General features: G+C 41.5%; 2 protein-coding genes across 18 annotated transcripts in view; one reads left to right on the top strand and one right to left on the bottom strand.

The window, feature by feature from the left end:
* Positions 1-195: 195 nt before the first annotated feature.
* LOC1281756 (phosphoglycerate mutase 2) lies at positions 196-1,547 on the top strand. Its single transcript, XM_321710.6, has 2 exons — positions 196-423; positions 513-1,547. The coding sequence occupies exons 1-2, from the start codon at positions 321-323 to the stop codon at positions 1,175-1,177; spliced, it is 768 nt and encodes a 255-aa protein (XP_321710.2). The 5' UTR covers positions 196-320; the 3' UTR covers positions 1,178-1,547.
* A 68-nt stretch (positions 1,548-1,615) lies between these two features.
* Positions 1,616-19,485, bottom strand: part of LOC1281757 (heterogeneous nuclear ribonucleoprotein R) — a 54,519-nt gene continuing 36,649 nt past the window's right edge. For 14 of the 17 annotated variants that reach the window (XM_061652304.1, XM_061652305.1, XM_061652303.1 and 11 more), the window contains one exon: positions 15,739-18,046. In XM_061652304.1, the coding sequence (XP_061508288.1) occupies positions 17,643-18,046 (404 nt within the window). In that variant the 3' untranslated portion in view covers positions 15,739-17,642. The other 3 variants (XM_061652314.1, XM_061652315.1, XM_061652316.1) reach the window with 3 other exon arrangements.

Below are 19,485 nucleotides of genomic sequence, written 5' to 3'. Positions count from 1 at the left end.
TTAATTTAGGTCAAATTAATTGTTTTGCTCCGATAATTGGGCCTATTTCTGTAAAACTTTTGTGCAATAGAATTTAATTCTTTTGTCATCCACGCGACCAGTTTACACGCTGCTTCTTCCGAACAAATCAAAACAAACGTCATGCGGTGACAGTTCAGCGATACCGTCGGGTGACCTTCAGCGGATCGAAAAGGTCGTCGTTGTGGATTACACAGTTTGCTCCTGTGCAGTGGCAGCATTTACCGTGCGGCTCGTATCCTGACGGTTCCCGACTTGTCCTTCGATTTCCAAACAGGTGAAAAATCTCGCTGCTAAGAAGAATGGCCGCAAAGTACCGCATTGTGATGGTTCGCCACGGCGAATCGGAGTGGAACCAGAAGAATCTGTTCTGCGGCTGGTTCGATGCTAACCTGAGCGACAAGGGTACGTATGGCAGCGATTCGTGGTCGCTCGTTTGTTGTGATGTAACTATGTAGTACTATTGCTGACGTGCGACCCATCCTCTCGTATAGGTAAGGAGGAAGCCCTGGCCGCCGGAAAGGCCGTGAAGGAGGCGGGCCTGAAGTTCGACATTGCCCACACGTCGCTGCTCACCCGTGCCCAGGTCACGCTGGACTCGATCCTGAAGGAGTCGGGCCAAACGAGCATTCCGATCCAGAAGACCTGGCGCCTGAACGAGCGCCACTACGGTGGCCTGACCGGGCTGAACAAGTCCGAAACGGCGGCCAAGTACGGCGAGGAGCAGGTGCTGATCTGGCGCCGCAGCTTCGATGTTCCCCCGCCCAACATGGAACCGGACCATGCCTACTACGATGCGATCGTCAAGGACGAGCGGTACAAGGACGACCCGAAACCGAACGAGTTCCCGATGGCCGAATCGCTGAAGCTGACGATCGCTCGCACCCTGCCGTACTGGAACGACGTTATCATTCCGCAGCTGAAGGAGGGCAAGAACATTATCATTGCCGCGCACGGCAACAGCCTGCGCGGTATCGTGAAGCATCTGGACCAGATGACGGATGAGGCGATCATGGGCCTGAACCTACCCACCGGCATCCCGTTCGTGTACGAGCTGGACGAGAACCTGAAGCCGGTCGTGTCGATGAAGTTCCTCGGCGATGAGGAGACGGTCCGCAAGGCGATCGAATCCGTCGCTAACCAGGGCAAGGCCAAGTAAGGCGGCAAACGGGGGGTCCATGGGGGGATACCCATGCCAAAACCCGGAAGTTGCTATTCGAATATGCCCCCCCTTTATGTTTCCGTTTCCGTTTTTGTGTGATGCGTCCCTCGTTTAGAAGCTGTTGTTTGAGACAGGAAGTCAGTCAGTCTGCCAAGTCAGTAATTTATTTATAGCGTAGCGGAGTTTGGGGTAGAGAGCACCACTCTATTACACAAACTCTCTCTCACACACACAGCAGCAGCGGCAGCAGCACAAGCCTGTGTTGGGCGCGTATCACGCTAGACCAGATTCCACGAATCGTAATCTTAATTGTATTGTTCAGGATAATTGTCATGAAATAAAGCTTAATTTGTTGACTGTCTGTAAAGCTGTAACGGGTCTGGGCGGGTTTTTTTGTTGTTCTCATTGGCGGGAAACAGATTGATATACACACGCTCGATTATTATAACATTTATTTTTTATTTTTAGTTTTCTTTCGTATATAGAGCAGTTACAAAGGTGGTTGATGTTTTCCTTTTATTTCTGTCCTTCCCTAACTATTCCTCTACGGCCTGTGTCTGCTCTCTCTGTCTCTCTCTTTCTCACCTGTGTTCCTTCCTTCCTAGTCCTGCGCTCCTATCTTCTCCACCGTTTTTTTTGCTCCTCCTTCAACTCTCCTCCACGCAACCGATCCCTATTACTGCCCTTTTATCTTAAAAAAACGCATCCTATCTGGCTCCCCATACAACAACTGCCTGCCTGCCTGCGACTGATCGGTTGTCGGAGTATGATGTGGTTCTGCAGTGTGACCAATCGTCCAAACACGTTCGGATTCCGGTTATCAATTCTACCGTACGCCCTCTCTTTCTCTGTGTGTCTCTCTCGCTCCCGGCACCATTGATTGTGGTCATTGGGTGTTTTCTTTTTTCTTTTCTTTTTTTGTTGCAGCCATTCTTCATCCGTGAGTGTGGTGGTGGATTGAGCTTATTTTAACGTATTTTTTTCTTCTTCTTTTGTTTCTGTTTTAAGCTTTTTGTTCTCTTTTTCTTCTCAATCTTTCGTGGTGTTTTTGCTCGCAGACTTTCAGTCTACCTTCAAACCTTCCAGCTAACCAAAAAACCGTTCAACGAAAACTGATAAACTAACTGCTCAAATGATGAGTTCATCCCATCAGTGGTATGCCCTCTCCGTCGGTATTGCTTATTACAAGGATATTATCGTGTAGCTAGAGCGATGTGGCCGGGGCCGCTCCGAAACTCCGCGCAAGAGCTTCGGTACACCGGAAAACGAATGTCGAAATGTTTGCGAAATTAGGCGTGTAACATCGGTCCACGTTGGTACGCGATCACTGCACACCCCCCCCCCCCACCAGCGGGCTGTGGTTGCTTCGATTCCTTACAAGTTATACATATATAGCTTAGTGGCAGTCGCGCCATGCGGTGTTTCGGTAATGGCATAACGAGCTTGTGTGTCCCTTTCTTACGACCGGAATAGAGCAACAAAGGCTGTGTCGTCGTTTGTGAAAAACGGATAATATATAGGATGCAAAAAAGAAGCTACTACAAAAAAAAAAAAAAAAATGGCGCAACGTCGTGATGGGCGGGATGGTTAAATTCAACTCGAACGGAGTCCTTAGCCTTCCTTTCTGGCCTTCTAGTAGCATCTAGTAGCCACCGATAGGGGAGCCCACGTGGAGCCCCCGGCGTGGTGGGTTCGTAGTTTACGTTGGTAGTGGTTGTTACTTTACTGTTTGGTTTTAGTTTATACAATCAAGGGAAACATGAACTGTTGCTGCTCTTTGCGCTTTCTGTCCGCTTTCGGTTGTATGCAAAAAACGGGGGTTTATCGGGCATGTTTTTCTACTTGTATGAAAGACGAACGGCAAATGGGGTTGGGAAAACGGTGTCACTTTCCCACACTTTTGGGCTGGGCGGTGGATTTTTGAGAACAAACGGAACACGAACGAACCATATCGCTAATTTCTGCGTTCTGCTATGTATGTATGTGTATGTGTGTACGTTTGCGAAGGGTTTTGAAGGATGCGTTGAGTTATGTTTATCCGAATTCTATCATTCTATCAATAACAATCCAACTATGTCTTAGTGCGATTGTAGATGTTCTCACAACTATTGCTTCAATTTTGTGTCTTACTACTACTACACTTAGAACACGGTTCAACACACAATCGGTTGATGCGGAGGAGGGCAAACTTAAGATAAATGCTTATTCAAAGAAAGGAAAAACAGCGGGTGAATTGAAAGAAACTGCTCTATTTCGAAAGGAGCTTTCGAGTGTTCTGATTGCTTGAGTAAATGTTATAATATTGAGGAAAGAAATGAAAGGAAACAAAAAACCATTCAAAATATTGTAGTGTATGTGTGTGTGTGTACGTCAACTTTTTTTTGTGTGTAATAGATTTGGTTACATTTAAAAGTTTTATTTATGCACAATAAATGGAGCAATCTTAAAAATAATCTGCTATTTTACGAAAAAGGTATTAATTCCTGTGTCATCCGGGCATATTTTCTGTTTAAATGTGCTTTTGCTGGCGGATTCGTTTCTATAGCAACGTTTCGCTAACTAAACTTTTGTTGCATCGGAGCTTCTACGCACGCACGGTTTTTCTGCGCACTAACCAGCTGACCTGACCTTCCTCACACACCGGAACAACTGCTGCTGAGCTAGTATATTCTTACATGAGAATGAAAATAAAGTGAAAACACACAAAATCAACGGTCGCGTAGGGCGCGTGGGGTGTTTTTTTGTTCTTCTTTATCTAAAACATAAAATTTCTCCCATTTCTGGGTGGAAGAGTAAGATGTAAAATTCAAACAATATAAATTATAACGGCAGCATTTTGATCGTAGCTTTTCGCAAACTTGAGCGTCACTATGTATGTAAGGGTCAGTAGTAACAATCGAGCCGGATTCATGTTATACGTTATATGTTGCTGTTACTCTTTGCCTGCAGCTGGTACAGTATTAGATGATGCTGGGTTTGAACCGTAAGAACTATATTAGTTAGAGCAATGTGTAACATTCAATAATTAAATTCTAGCCGATTATATAGCGATGTAGTAAAAAGTACGAATTTAACACACACAAAAAATGGGCAATGTGTAAGCTTAGTGCTTTCGAGTCGTTCTCTACTTTGCTTAAAAAACCGGGGTGTAGTTTTCATGCGTCAATCTGCTGGAGCTGAATGATAGTTGATTATTTACTTATTTTGCTAAAACAAATCAAATCAAACAAAAAAAAAGGGTGGAAGGGAAATTTTCTAGCCCAGTTTTAAATGAAATATTCCGATTTGGGTCGACAGGAGTGAAACACCATTTTGATACTTCATTGCCTTTTAGTTGTAACATAATGGAACCAGACCGAGCAACGAAAAAAAAAAATAGAAAAATTAAACAAAACAAAAAAGATAGGAAAAACTGTTACTACAAAACTGCGGAACGCAACAAATTGTCCGCCGTTTAAACGAAGCTATCACATTAAACAAATGTGTGAGTAATAGAACAAACTAATAACGATAGTAAATAGCTAGTACACTAGAGTACAACAAAAAGGCCTGTGAGCGAGCGCATGTTTAGACGCAAAAACGAAACAAACAAACAAACGAAAAAAAGCAAATAAAGAAAACAATGTAGAAAAATCACACAACTCAACAGGTTTTTTAAGCGTTTGAAAATTTCCCTTCCGTGTTTACGAATATCTATATACGAAGGATGTAGGAGCACTGCAGCACAACAGTCACAGTTACTGTTGAACCCAAAATTAATGGATAAAACAGTTCTAACAAAAAAATAAAATAAAATAATATAAAAGAGACTATGTCCTTCTAAAGCATAATTAAATGATTGTGGGTGTGTCTTATGCGTTATAATTGAACTCCATGTGTGTGTGTGTTTGCTGGATCTAGCTGAAATGATCGTGTCGAATTGATTTCAAAGTGTTCAAAGATGGTCCCCGGGCTCTATGTAGTGGTGTCCGAATAAACTGCCTTAACTGGATCAAATCTGTCCAACCTTAAGCTTAGCCAGCAACGTTTACCGTTAAAGGATTACCATACTAATAAAAGTAATAACATAAAATAAACATTCAATATATTGCATAATTTATCCTTTTGTTACTAATCTTTTTTCCTCCTCCGTTTTTCCTCCGTTTTTCCTCACTCCTACGCATAATTCCTAATAACCGTCCGTGCACTAGTCGTGGAGTATGATGTATGTGTAGATTACTGTGAAAGAGAATTTGACCTCGAGTGATGCATGCTATTTGAAAATTCTGTTTCATCAACAACCGTTTTACCGCTTAAAGGTTAAAAGTTCTGCACTACCATAAGCTCTGAGGAAGGTTAAAAGTTTCGTCTCTTTCTATTTGTAATTGTTCGCAACGTTGCTTAAGGTTGTTGGTTGCTGTGTTTGAGTTTCTTTAAAGGGCTTTTTCGTCTATATTTTAATCGATATTGTAAAGTGAGCATGACAGATCGTTACATCCCATGCATGTAGTACCGGAGATAGCGGATAACTATTGTTAAGGGTTAGAATGTTGGACCAAAATTCGTGTCCCTGTGTCTGTTCTACGTAAGCTCTAGCCTAAACCGAACACAATTTGTTATCTGTATAATAATTTTGACCTACACGCGCACACGGACCTTCAGAAACTGGGCAGGGGCAGGTCCGTCCTTCCCTACACTTCATCTCTCAACGGCGGAAGCCGCTATTTGTTTGTTTGTTTGTTTATATTTCAATCAGTCTTTACTCCCACTTTGCTTTTATAAGGCAGCTCGCAATTATTGGGCACCATCATCATAGAACATCTTCCGAGTCCGTCCGTTCCTAGCCCCACACGTATCCTTTTTTTTTCTCTCTTTGACAGCGCCCCGTTTATCGACTAAGTGTAGCATAGACGAAATAGAAATAAAAGCACTGCGTCTCGTCTCTTATCTTCTACCCAAGGGCACTACACACAGAGGCCACCTACAAGAGTGGGCCTGTGTTTTGCCACCATCCATCCCCCGTAACGAGGGAGGGTTAAACACGTTTAGCTGTGGCTTTTCTTTTCCTCCCTACGCTTATATCACTTTACAGATTCCTTACTCTAAATAACAGTATGCTTTATTCGAATTTTAATCTCTACTGCTACAGGATTTCGTTAAAGTAATTTGATTTTTGTTTGTTTGCATGCTGCAGAAGTTTCTCGCTTGTGGTGGAATTGAAATTGTTTTTGCTTAGAGTTTTGTTTCTCCATGATTTTTGCGTGTTTTGAAGAATATTTTCGTTTCCAATAATAGCTTCTGTGCACTGTGCAATAGTCGAATAATCCACAAACGTTGTAAAAGTCGATAACTGAAATATTGCTTTAGCTAGGTAAGGTAGCGTCCGGATAAGAAGCATTGACTGTTGTGACGGGCAGGGGCCACATACACATACTGATATGGGGACATAAACTCGGCAGTTGCTATCATGTAACGTAAACAACAAAATAAAAGTAAATGGTAATCAAACAAATTGTAGTATTAGGGTAGAAATAAACGGTATACGGTACCGTGTTTTATGCTCCTATTGTATGCACATCTCGTGTTCGTGCGCTCACGGGTACCGTCAGTTTGTCTACATTGAGGATATTTAATTGTTTTAGTTCATATGCTGCAGTTGACGTCACACTGTTGAATGGTTGCTATTTGTTGCTATCAATCGGTAAGGGATTTTTTGTTTGTTTTATACTACCAATGTAAAGTACAATGCTAATTGTCGATAAGGTTCGATTGCGTTAGTTTCCGTTTGTCGCTGTTAATCCGTTCTCTCCGGTCTTATGCCCGCATCCGTTCGTTCGTTCGTAGCGTTAGCGTGTTCAGCGTTCTGCGATACTAGTTTTATTGTATGTAAATTGGTGGACTAAGCCAACGGGTACAACTTCGTTTGATATAACAAAATGGGAAAGGAAAACAAAATGAATCTCGCCGTTCTCGCTGGGATTAGTGTCGCGCGTATAACTAACAGCCTGTGTTTAGCCTTCTACATTCCAGCGGCAGCGGCAGTAGTAGCAGCAGCAGCAGCAGCAGCAGCATTCCCGACGCTATGGGACATTCTAATGATGTTTGCCTGCTCATCCACAAACCCCCGAACCGTCTCCGTGTTCACGTGTGCTTACATACTCGTTATGCATTCTTTTAGTTACGTGTTGGCGTTTTGCGTGTGTGTGTTTGAGTGTTGATGTGTATATATAATTATAATTTTAATGTTTCGTTTCACTTTGCGTGATTCATTTGTGTATTGCAAACATTGATTCCTCCTATATCTCCTACCCTTCTCCTCCTCTGCCTTGCTTTCTCTCCTGCCATTCCTAACAAACATAAAAAAAACACACACAGAAATCAAAGTTGTAAGTTAATTCATCTGCCTGCCTCAGTTAATCCGTTGTTAAGCCTTTACGATGTGCTTCTTCGTTATCGTATTTGTTTAAAGTGTCGCTTTAATTATACCACTTGTTTTCTTTCCTTTGTTTTTGTTGATATATTGTCTTCGTGTATAGTTTTCATTCCCTTTTCTGCATTCTTTTCTCGCATTCTTTTCACTTTGCCTTTTGCACTTTTTTGCACTATGCTGCACTCGTCTATGAAGAGTATTTTACTGTTTTTTTTTATCAAACGCTATCACTTTTATCCTTTTTACTTGTTTCCTTTTTTTGCACCATAATTTTTATCGTTTATCCAAAATGTGCTTTCGCCAAAAAGAAAAAAAAAAACGGTTATCATGGCTTTCGAATACAATTTTGCTTCTAATGATTCTAATGAACACGGGATTGTTTTTTAGTTTTCTTCTTCGTTTAATATTTTTATACCGCGCTTGGCAAAACCTCACAGTGTCAGGGTTTGACGGGTGGCAACAGTTACCGAAAACATATAACGAAAGAGTAATACGTGAAATACGAGCCAAAGGTTTTGTTTAAATTTAGTTGGCCAATCAAGCACCCAGTACAGAATAACGTTTTTTCTCTTCTCCCTTCTCTCTCTCTCGCTGTCTCCTTTTCTCTTTCCCTCATCCAAATAATACTTGCTCTCCCGTAAAGGAAGCATTACCAATTGAATCACTTTTAAATTGTTAATTTCAATTCTTCTTAATAAATTTGAACACTAATTTTGCTTTCTTGATTCACTTTGCTTTCTGTTTGTTTGTTTTTTTTGTCTACACACTTTTTAGTCCTGCTTTTTTTTAACTTTGCATTACGTTTAAACTTATACAACCAAAAATAAGCCTAGAATCAACTTTTTATACCCTTTCACTATGGGTTTTTTTAGCATATTATTTTACATTATTTACCGTGACTGGTTTTTGCCGAGGGGGTTTTCCCTTTCTCCTCCTGGGTTTTCTTCTTCGTAACTAAATTTCTTCATATTTTTTCCGAATATATCACACACCACAGATTTAAGGTCAGTTTCACTTTATACTTTTTTACCGATTGGCCTGAATTGTACACATAAATATTCTTCTGGAAAGAACAAAACACGATTTTAAAACAAAAAACTTGAGGTGTTGTCTATTTCAAATCGTCAACGATTTCGCACACCGTATATTTCGCAATCGGATAACTTTGCTCTCCCTCTCCCTCTATCGCTCCTTATTTGATTCGTTTTTTAAGCATTCGCTCTCTCTCTCTCTATATATACACTTGTCTCAATACGCAAGAAAATGTTTTGCGCTTTGTTTTGTCTCGAAAAATTAAATTGGAGGAACAAGAACAATACAAAACAAATCCAACATAACTCAAAATAAACTTTTTTCTCTTTTCACGATTTTTACTAACGAAACATTATTAAAAAAAAAACTTTCACGAATCGAATGCTCGACCTTCACTTACTATCACGATTAGAGTTTTGCGTTTTGCTTTTCAATTTTTTTTTCTCTTTCTTGTGTGTATAAATGTGCTCCTGACAGAATGACTGTGTTTTCCGACGTTATTTTCTCCCGTTTACCACACATCTCTTTCTCTCTCTCTCTCTCTCTCTCTCTCTCTCTCTGTCTGTCCCCTGATGTTGCATTTCTCCTAGGTTTGGGATTTCTTTTTTTGTTTTGTTTCTTCATTTTCTGCCAGCTTCCCTTTTGTTGTCCAAAAAAATAGTAGCGCCGAAATTAAAAATGAAAATAATCAAGAACATAATCTTAATCACGCTTATTTAACCATTCCTTTACACTGGCTGCAACGCCGTCATCTCGTTTACATTGTGACGGTTCCCTCCCGTTTTCTCTGCCCACCGGGCCCTTTTCTTCTCCTCTTACACACAAGCAATTAGAAATTATTGGTAATCAAGCCCCTGGAGCAACTCTTCCGCGTTGGTTTTATGTTTTGCGCCCGACATCTACATAAACTACATCCTTGCCATTATCGATTTTGTAAAACGGTGGAGATCTCGATTTTTTTTTGTTTTGTTTCCTTGCATTATCATACTTGTTTGAATTGCTACGCACGCGTTTCGTGCCAGTGTTTTGCTGGGCTCGCGTATCCTCTAACTATACCTATCTCAGCGTGGAGTAAATATGTATTATTTGATGATAGAAAACTTTAAGTGAAAATTACGATGGCGGTGTGCGAGAGGGGAACGACGACTTTGACGAAAATCATGAACTAATCGACCCCCGGTTTGATGATTGCGTTCCTTCCCCCTTTTTTTTGTAATGATGCACACAATAACCCCTGGTACCTGCTGCTTCATCTGCTACACAACGTTTTTTTGTCCCTGTCTTCATGTTTTAGTAAAATTTTAAATTTTAGCACAAATTTCATTCCTTTAGAACATTCATTTCTCTCTCTCGCTCTCTTCGCGCGTTTTTTTACCCATCTCACTGCTGTTTGAAGATTTTTTTTGCGAATGAGTTCTATTCTAATATACGATTTTCAATGTGCTCGAACGAATTTCGTTAAGTTTGAGAATAATTGTCATTAGAATAATGCCACAAATAAAATCAGTCGGTTTTTGCTTAATTTTGTAATGTACTCCCTTTTTTTATCTTCCCTTTCTTCCGGCTTCTGGCACAACAGTCTTCCACAATTGGTGGTGCCCCAGTTTATCGCCAATCGCCAGTTGCTTTGTTTGCCTAAAGTTATTTGTATACCACAAGTCCCTGCTCCTATTCTCCTGTCTCTAGCTCGGTTTAAGCGGTTCACCCTCTCCACGCTGTCACTGCTTCTCCGAATGTTTAACAAAGTTTTTAACGTTTCGAGTAAGCCGTGCTTTGTCGATCAATCAAGACCGAGCGAAAGAGTTGAATTTGGTGTCGGGCACATAATGAACATACTTCAAACGCGCCGCCTCCCGAAATACGTTTTATGCCAAACGCATCACCGCCTTTGTTTTCGTCGAACATCTGTGTTTATTGCTGTGTCAGTAGGCGCCTTTACCGTAGCTTAATGTTGGTGGGGTGGGTATGAGTTGTTGATTGGGGAAGAAGGGGGAGAGGAGGGGGGGGGTTATGTTGTGGGGGGTTGGGTATGTTTGTGTGTGTGTGTATAGTTTGCTTAGCTCCACGCCGAGTAGGTGTCGGTATACCATTGCTCTCCACCGTTTGCTCCTAGTGGCTGCTGGGGCAATGGTTGGCTGCCCCAGCTGTTACCAAAATTTGCTAATGCTCCATAGCGTCGTTTGATGTCCCCTTGATTGTGAGGACCTCCTTCGAATTTGCGTTTACCGATTGCTGCTCGATCGCGCACCGGCGGCGGCATGAGGGCAACAGTAGTGTCCGCGCGAGAAACGCAGGGGTGGGAGGGAAATGGGAAGAAATAAAACACATGATTAGTATAATGTAGATAAATGCATGCAAGTAAAGTCTGCGTCTATGGTCGATTGTTCTGCACTGACTCTGACCGCTGTCGAATCGTTAGATCGTTCTAGCTTCCTGTCCCTCAAAGGTTAATTCTCACTTTCTGCTTCGATCGTGCCGAACGAAAGCTACCAGGCGTCTCCATGGACGTCGGAGCGTAATGCGCCTAAAGGTAGATTATGCAGAAGCGCTGTACCGAACGAACAAAGCTACGATACACACGATTGATTGATATTACATCATTTCTTATGCTGAAAAACACATTATATTACTACATATCGTTTGTTTCTATTTCTCTGATTAGTTCGATGATGTCATTCGATTTCGATTTTGATTGTTCCAACGAGATATCGTATACATTTTCTCTCTTCGTTATCGGATATCGTATTTTTTTTTTGGTGATTGGCTATCATCAATAAGCAAAAAAAAAAAAACAAGAAGAAACCATAAGCATGAAAAACAAACAAACTGTGTGACGTGCTTTGAGTCCACCATTTCCATAGTTGAGAGGTATATTTCGAGCAACACACTTCACCAGATGTACTAATTTCCGATACTTCCTTTTTAGTCGACGTTTTGGCAACCCCATATGCTCTTTCTCTCTCTCAGTTTTCTCGGCAATATTTCCCTAGCTTTTTGGGTTTTTGTTCGTCTCCTCAGTGTATATGTACACTAATAAATTGGAGAATGATAGAGTGGAGGATTTCGACTACCCGGGTGATAGCTGCTACCTATCAGTTTCCGTTTGTTTGTTTGTTTGTTCGATTCCAATTGATAGTTTCGTATTCAGTTCGCCATAAAACGAGACATAAAATAATATTAAACATTAGATGTGCTTCAAAAAAGTGAAATACATTTGCAAATATAATTCAAAACAACGGATACGGAGAGTATCTGTTTTTTGCTTGGAGTGCAACCAATCCCCTAATTTTGCCGGTGATTTGAATAATTCCCAATATAACAGTAAACTTCAAATAAAAAAAATGTTTCAAGCCACTCATTCATTACATCACTTAGCTAACTTACCTTGAAAAGTGAAAAAAGGAAATGAAAGAAGTAAACAGAACCTCACAAATAGAAACTCAATCGAACAAGAACTAGCCAAAACAGTTCAACTAAAAACTGAAAATAATTACTAAAACAGAATGTTTTGAGTCTGTAATGATCCTGTATCCGAATCTAACTAAAAATAATTTACAGAATAAAACAAAAAACTGGTGGCAAAATGGCTAGCTTTTTAAAAAGAAAATATCGGTATCCTCGCATAAAAAAGAAAATGATCCCAAGGTGCTTTTCTTTTGCAAAAAATCCGTTTTTTTCGTTATTTTGTCGTTTGGTATGCTTTGTTCTTATTGTTGTGCTTGCTTTTGGCTGCCCTCTCCAATGCAGTTCAACTCTCTCTCTCTCTCTCTCTTCGGCATTTTTTGTGTGCATTAGTGCAAGTGGTGACGTAAAGAAAGCAGGTCTATTTTCTTGTCACTTTATTGTTGTCGATATATTTCATTGTACATAATACACATATTTCCATCGTTAACTAAAGGTACAAATGTTTGCTGCTTACGTTAAGAACCTGCCCTATACAATTATTATCTTGGTTAACACGTGGAACGCAAAGAATCGTGTACGTTTTGCGAGTAGAGTAGAAAGAAAACACACAAATAAAAACCATGTCGGATCGATATCTCACTTGCAACATAAATCTCCGAACGCTTGATTCTCGCGCGGTTAATAATAATTTTATCGTTTTATCTCGTTACATCGTTAGCTGTCGAATCGATTAGTATTGATAGTGCCGCATCTCACATTGCTTAGCGGTTATGTTGTTAAGTGTGTGTTCTGTTGATAGAGGTTGTTTATTCCTATTGTGACAGTATCATGAATCATATTCTAGTCGGTAAACTATTGTTGTTTATTATTTCTTTGCTTTTGAAAGAACATCTTTTGAAAATGAGAAGTGTATGTTACTTGTTTTGTATAGGTACGCTACTATATTATTCATCTGAAATTTTTGTAATCTAGTTTCGGTTCGATCTCCTGTCGCTAAGCTAGCGCAGATATCACATCGGTCGCAATTGTAACTTTGAATATCAGCGATGATTTTCTAGGATGGGATCGATAGTGTAATGCCTATTCCCCATAGGTAATGGTTGGTGTTATTAGTAGTGAGAAAAGCGATTGTGTCATGTATGCAGCATAAAGTTTAGACGGGAAGGTCGGAAAAAAGGTCGGAAAGAAAGCATTGTAAAAATACGCACAAATATCGATTAGAGTTGTTATTCACGTTAGTTTTTTTTCTCCCCAAATGCGCATGAAAGGCATAACTTTAAACTATTGAACAGTTATGTGTTAGGTGGAATGAGTTGAACAAAAATAGCATGGCCTTAATTAACCCACCGTCTTGTCATAGGTACCAAGGTAGGTGTCGTAACAGCCGAGGGGTGTAACGCTACCATGATTGACCACAAGTTGTTATAATGCGTTTTGATTCAATTGTTGAAATTGTTTTATAAGTAGTGTATGATAGAGAAAATTAATTTTGAGAAAAAACAGCAAGGGAAAAGTTGATCAAGCTTGAACAAAAACACGAAAACATTCATTTAGAAGAAAAAGGGTTTAGGTACCAAGATGCCAAGAGCCGAAGACAGAAGGGAGTCATAACTGATGCGTCAGCAGTTTTTTTGTTGAGATAGCTGAATGAAATGTTGAAAGTATGAAATACATGAGAGTAGAAAAAAACCGTTAGGGGTAAAAACAAAGTTTGTGTTTGTTCCTCTCTTCAAATGACATTGGACATAAGGTGTAGCGAGAGATGTAACATTACATCAGCGATGCTTTTCGTACGCTGAACCATCTGATACTAGGGGGTCGGTAAATCACACGCTTCAATACACTGGATGCGAGTGTTTAGTACTAAACAGCAATGCCGTTCCGCTTTCCGTTACACTCAGGGTCGGCTACTGAGCGTGAAGAAGACCTATAAATACTAATCGATTCTATTGCTGTCCTGTCGCGTAACACATAACCATACTTTTTATCCTTTACAAACAAATGGAGAGTTTTCCGTGCTTAAATGTACGCTTAACAATCTTAACTCAGACGACTTATCGATTAATTCATAACCACTTTTTCTTGTATTAATACGTGACATTGTTGCTTTTTTTTCTCTTACATTCTGCATAATCATGATTTAGTAACGCTAGTATACATTCTGATATACATATAAAGATGCTATATTCCGCGTGTTTCCTTTTTTTTTTTTGGTTTGGTATGCATTCATTATTCCGCAATGACGTAATACCCTACCGATTGCCGAAGAGAGAAAACTTACACATTCTATTGTGCTATTGACAGCATTCAAAATATATATTGTGAGGGAAATCCTACTCTTCACATGTTTACAACACACCTCCTCTCCTTTAAACCTGCTCCTCTGGGTCGACGCGTCGACGCGCAAACATTAATAGATAATATAAACGAAAGTTTAAACGTATGCAATGACATTCCAAAACATAAAGCGCGGTGAGTACACGTACACAATCTAGAATAACAATTGAATTTCGCTTACAAAAAAAAAAAATAATGCAAATACAACAAGACTTAATAATAATAGGAGCTACCGCAAACTAATCAGAATGAAATAGAAACAAAACAATCGTAATATGCGCTGCTGTGTCAAAAAAAAAAAAAACAAGATCAATTTGAAGAAAAAAAAACAACGAAAACAATTTTATAAAAAAAACGATGCAAAACTGAAAATTTTGAAGGAACATAAAAAATAGGCACCCAAGAAGCTGCTACTATCTTTTTGCCATTGAAATCATCCACGTTACCAACGTGCGTGGAGAATAGGGAAAACCTAAATCAGCGTGTACACCACAATACAGTGTACCACTCATACATAATTATGCTTTTGCATCGCCCCTAACTTTGTGCTAACATTTTCCCCACTGTTCGAGGCGTACTCTTCTAAAAACTATATAAAATTGTATCTATTTATTATGATTAAGCGTGTATGATGATGTCCGGCAAACTTGGCAATGCCAAGCGGCACGGGTACAAATCAAGAAGAAGGACACGGCTGCTTCAGAAGGAATAGGAATTCACGGGAAGATATTACACACTGAATTGGCAGTAATCCTTATGAGTACGATCCTAAAACTACACAAAGATAGGACTAATTCTGATCTGCCTAAAAGTACCCCGAGATCGATTGATCGTCTTGAGGTCCTTCAACCGCATTGCTTAAACTTTTTCTAGCAGTCAGCAGCTTGCACCACAACCAGCGCGCGCCAGCCTGCCACTCGTACGCCGAAGGCGGCCGGACACGTCGTTAGGCAAGCGCAGTTGCGGCGTCGTGTGTGCGTGTTTTTTTTGTCGTCGCTTGTTCACCGGGCGCGATAGGTTACAGGGTTCGTCGCTTAATTTACAATTGTATTTACTCTGGCGCACGCCGACGCTGATTTCTTTATTGTTCTTTTTTTTTTAAATTTTAATTCTCATTACTGTGTGCGTGTGTCGGGGTTTGTTGCTTAAGACTGGGGCCGTCCTCACCTGGTATATTTGGTTTGACGCGCAGGGTGCCATACCCGCTGGGACGAGTTCGACCCAGCCCATGGGCCACCTCCCCCGCGATTTGTTCCTGAACCCCCGCGATGCCCACTGGCGGACCCGGTGGGACCGCCGGGCGGCTGCTGTTGCCAAGGTGCCCAGCGATTCGGCCAGGTGCCATGGTTCCACGTCCATGACCAACCTCCTGCCATAGGCGCATTGCGAACCGGCGACCGGTGTGCGATAATGGGGTTTTACAACGATTGATACAACGCGCGCAACGTACGGTACATTGGGTTAAGGGACCATGCATGTGTGGTTCAGTTCGATTCGGTTTTGTGTTGTCGGTTGGTTTGGTGTAGGTACATCCACGCGAAACATGGTAATTATGTCGGCATTGTTTGTTTTGCGATATCGTCGTTGGCGTGGTACACACATCCGCAGTCGGACGAATATTTTGGCGATGTTGTTGGGATTGAGTTATTGTTGTATGCGTTTTGTTTTACATGTTTTGGGAGGTATCCAGATGGCGATGAGGACGAATGCGTGGTTTGGAGAGAGTGTGTGTTGTTGCACACGCGATGTCGTTCGCACAGTGTGTTGACCGTTGGCGGGGCGAAGTGTTTTGTGTTCAACACGAAGATCGGTTGGTTTTTGTACGTTTTGGATGTCATTCAGTAAAGCGTCATTTCAACGCAAGAATCACACCATCATATGTTCAGTAGCAATACGTCAAACGTAATACAATACGCGCAAGAAATATGCGCACACACGCGATTACACGAGTCAGAAATGATACAATTGTTCGCAGTTACATGGAATTCGATTGTATCGTTGCCACAGTTTTTTACATATTTATATGTGTGTGTTTGTGTGTGTGCACGCGCGTAATAGCAGGACGATTTGAAAGTATGGGGAGGGCATTTAACATAAAAGAAAAGAGAACGAAAAAGAAAAAAAGCAAAAACGCGTTAGATATATAAAAAATAAACGATACAGAAATCAACAGACTTAAATAATTGCCTCAGCAGGCGCACCCTGCATTGGGATCTTTGTTTTGGGGAACAGCTGGTTCTGTGTATAGCGCTACCTGTCTTTTCACACTGTCTTTCGAAACTGTTTGAAGCCACCGAAAATCCTTAGCTTTGTACAACACACACAAGTGTGGTAACAATCCTCAACTGTTAATTTCTGAAGAAAATATATTTTTTTCTAAACATAAATTTACTCAAAGTCCAACTTCTTTGTGAGACCGAAACTGTGATTGATTTTTGTGTTGTTTTGCAAAGCAATTACAATTTTGTAGAAAAAAAGCTTATTGTTAGTGGTTTTAATAATGGTGCCAAAGAATTGATTAATTGTTCTGTTTTGTCTTTGTTCATCAAAGCAAAAACATCCAAAAGACAGAATAATTTAACAAAGATATTAAAGAAAATGGAAAACATTAGTGTTAGTTTGGACAAATGTATCAATATACCCTTAAGAGAAGTTCTATGAAATGAGAAGGATAAAATAGCAAAGTTATTCAAAACACTAAGAAGCGTATAAGTTGGCATGAAGAAACTAAAAAGCAAATTAACAACTAAAAGCGCGAAAAAGCGAAAGATGTAAACTAAGAGCGTAACTAAAAAGCGTTCAAAATAGTGGACTGCGATAGATTAGGCTTCTACGGCCTCGTATTACTAGAGTCTGCCTTCGAATGTTTACTCTTATATGTATGGCTGCTTCGACACGAAAAAGGGCCATCGAAAAGAAAAAAAAAAACAGAATAAATCTGTGAGTATTGCATGAATGATTGTTTCTTCCTGCTTGTCGTCAACGACCAACAACGTTTGAGTGGAAAACCCCCGTAGCAAAATGGCTACAGGTTCTACACACCCACCAACTCTCTCTCCACGGCGAACTGTAGGTAGACTGGTGATTTCGTTTATACATATCCACCGCCAAACGGCGGCTAAGGCAAGTTTATCGACAATTGTAGCGGAGTGCGGCGTTGAGCGGGGCTCGTGATACGGACAGCATCCTCATACCCTTTCCTCCCTGGTTTTGCTCTGCTCTGGATTGTGGTGTGATGTGATGGTCGCATTCGAAACCGGGACAGCTGCAGCCAGCTGACTAGAACAGTTTGAGCCGGCGCCCGAGCGCACCCACCGTACTACTGTTACGTGCTCCCGCGGCGGCAACGGCTGCAGCGGCGGCAGCGGCACTGTGGTGATGATGGTGATGATGGTAGTTGTGACTGTGGTGACTGTGATGGTGTGACGTTGCGTGATGATGATGGTGATGGGCTCCGGTGCCGGACGAGAAGGCGGCGGCGGCGGCCGCAGCAGCAGCTGCCGCGGCTGCCGCCGCCGTTGCGCTCGACGCATAGTCGAGGTAGTACTCTCCTCCGCCATCACCGTAGCATCCACCGCCCCGGTAGTAGTCGTCGTAGTACGAGGCCGTCTCGTAATACCCGCCAGCACCCAAGCTCCGGTGCGCATAGTCCGCGGCGTACCCGTACGATTCGTACTCGTGCTCTGTCCGTCCGATGGTCCACGTTTTGGCCCGCCAGATATGTTAAGGTTTAGGTCCAGAAAGCCGAAAGAGTGTGTGTATATGTGTGTGTGTGCAGGTGTGGGTCGCATTTCGCCCATGGTTTATGTATGGAAAGCAAACCACCCACAGAGTGTGTCAGTCGAGTCCCATCCGTTTCCGTTGCCCGTTTCCGCCCAAAATGGTGATGAAGACACGCAGTGTGAGATGCATCATTGTTCGAGATCGTGAATGGGACGAGTGCAAACGAGCCCGAGCCCGTCGTTCGAGATTCGTCAATCCGTCGCACATGGGCGGACAGCGATGGAACAGATAAGTTAGCGCGCGGAGAGCCGTTTGGATATGGGACAGTGTGTCGGAAGAGTAGTAGCAGAGCAGTGCGCCACAAGTTTGCATGTGTAAAAAAGGATGACAGAAATTAAGAGAACGGAAAAATAGAGAAACAGACAAAGATAGAGAGCAACTAACGGATGCGCAAGCGCTCGCGGCGCAAACGGGGATCGTGTACTCATCACAATGATAGGCATGAACGTAACGTTGATACGGTCGGATTGGGATCGATTGGAATTTCGGTAACCGGTATCGGTATAGGTCCTGTGTACAGAGGTTTGGTCATGATTTGGATGCTGCGGTCGCTGCTGCTCCCGGGCTGCCCTCAGCGTTACGTCCATACGCGACAATAGTACACGTGAAAAATGCGGCCTGTACTTTTCATAGCGAACATGTAAATTTTGCCCGAGGTTTGGTCCTAAAATGTAGATTTAGAATGCACAGTTTTCGCTTTTGATTCGTTTCTGTTTGTGGGTGACGTCGGTATGATGAAAATTTTGATGATTTTGAACAAAATTTGGACAAAGGTTTGGTTTTACTTGCAGAGGGAAACCCGCACTAGAAAGAGTTGCACTAAACAAGCTACGAGGAGAGCTGTCGTCACAATTTCGAGAGGAATTACAATTGGTTGCGTATTGTTCTCTTCTCCCACCATTGATTTGCACTTGTGGCATTAAGTTATGTTCGTATGTACGAGATACCAATGGTAAAACAATACGGTTTAAACAAAATGAAAAGTAACAACGAAATCGTGAACACGAAAAACTTAAACGAACGCATAAGTGGGAACCCCTACCATATATGGCTTGCAAGCGGCTAGCCATCAACTCGATCAACTACTTGCTCATCATCATCGTCTACATGGTGAAGTGATTGAGTGTACAAGAAAACTTACTTACCCAAAATATGGTACATTTTGGGAGGTTTTCTTGTAGCCTACTGTAAGAAGCCTTTCGCTCGGTTGTACATAAATGGCTCGCCATTAACTGGACGCGATGTGTTGTAAACATCAGCATACAATTGCGCTTGCCTTAATACAACCAAACGATAAGGCTTCCGAGATTTCTACTGTGTATGTTTCAAAATGTATACA

The sequence above is a fragment of the Anopheles gambiae genome, chromosome 2 (genome assembly GCF_943734735.2).
Source record: "Anopheles gambiae chromosome 2, idAnoGambNW_F1_1, whole genome shotgun sequence".
Taxonomy (NCBI): Eukaryota; Metazoa; Arthropoda; class Insecta; order Diptera; family Culicidae; genus Anopheles; species Anopheles gambiae.
This window is presented reverse-complemented; position numbering and strand designations above follow the sequence as displayed.

Coding starts and splice junctions, on each gene's coding strand:
- LOC1281756 (XM_321710.6), top strand. CDS start 321: ATGGCCGCAAAGTACCGCATTGTGATGGTTCGCCACGGCGAATCGGAG. Junction 424..512: donor TGCTAACCTGAGCGACAAGG/GTACGTATGGCA, acceptor CCTCTCGTATAG/GTAAGGAGGAAGCCCTGGCC.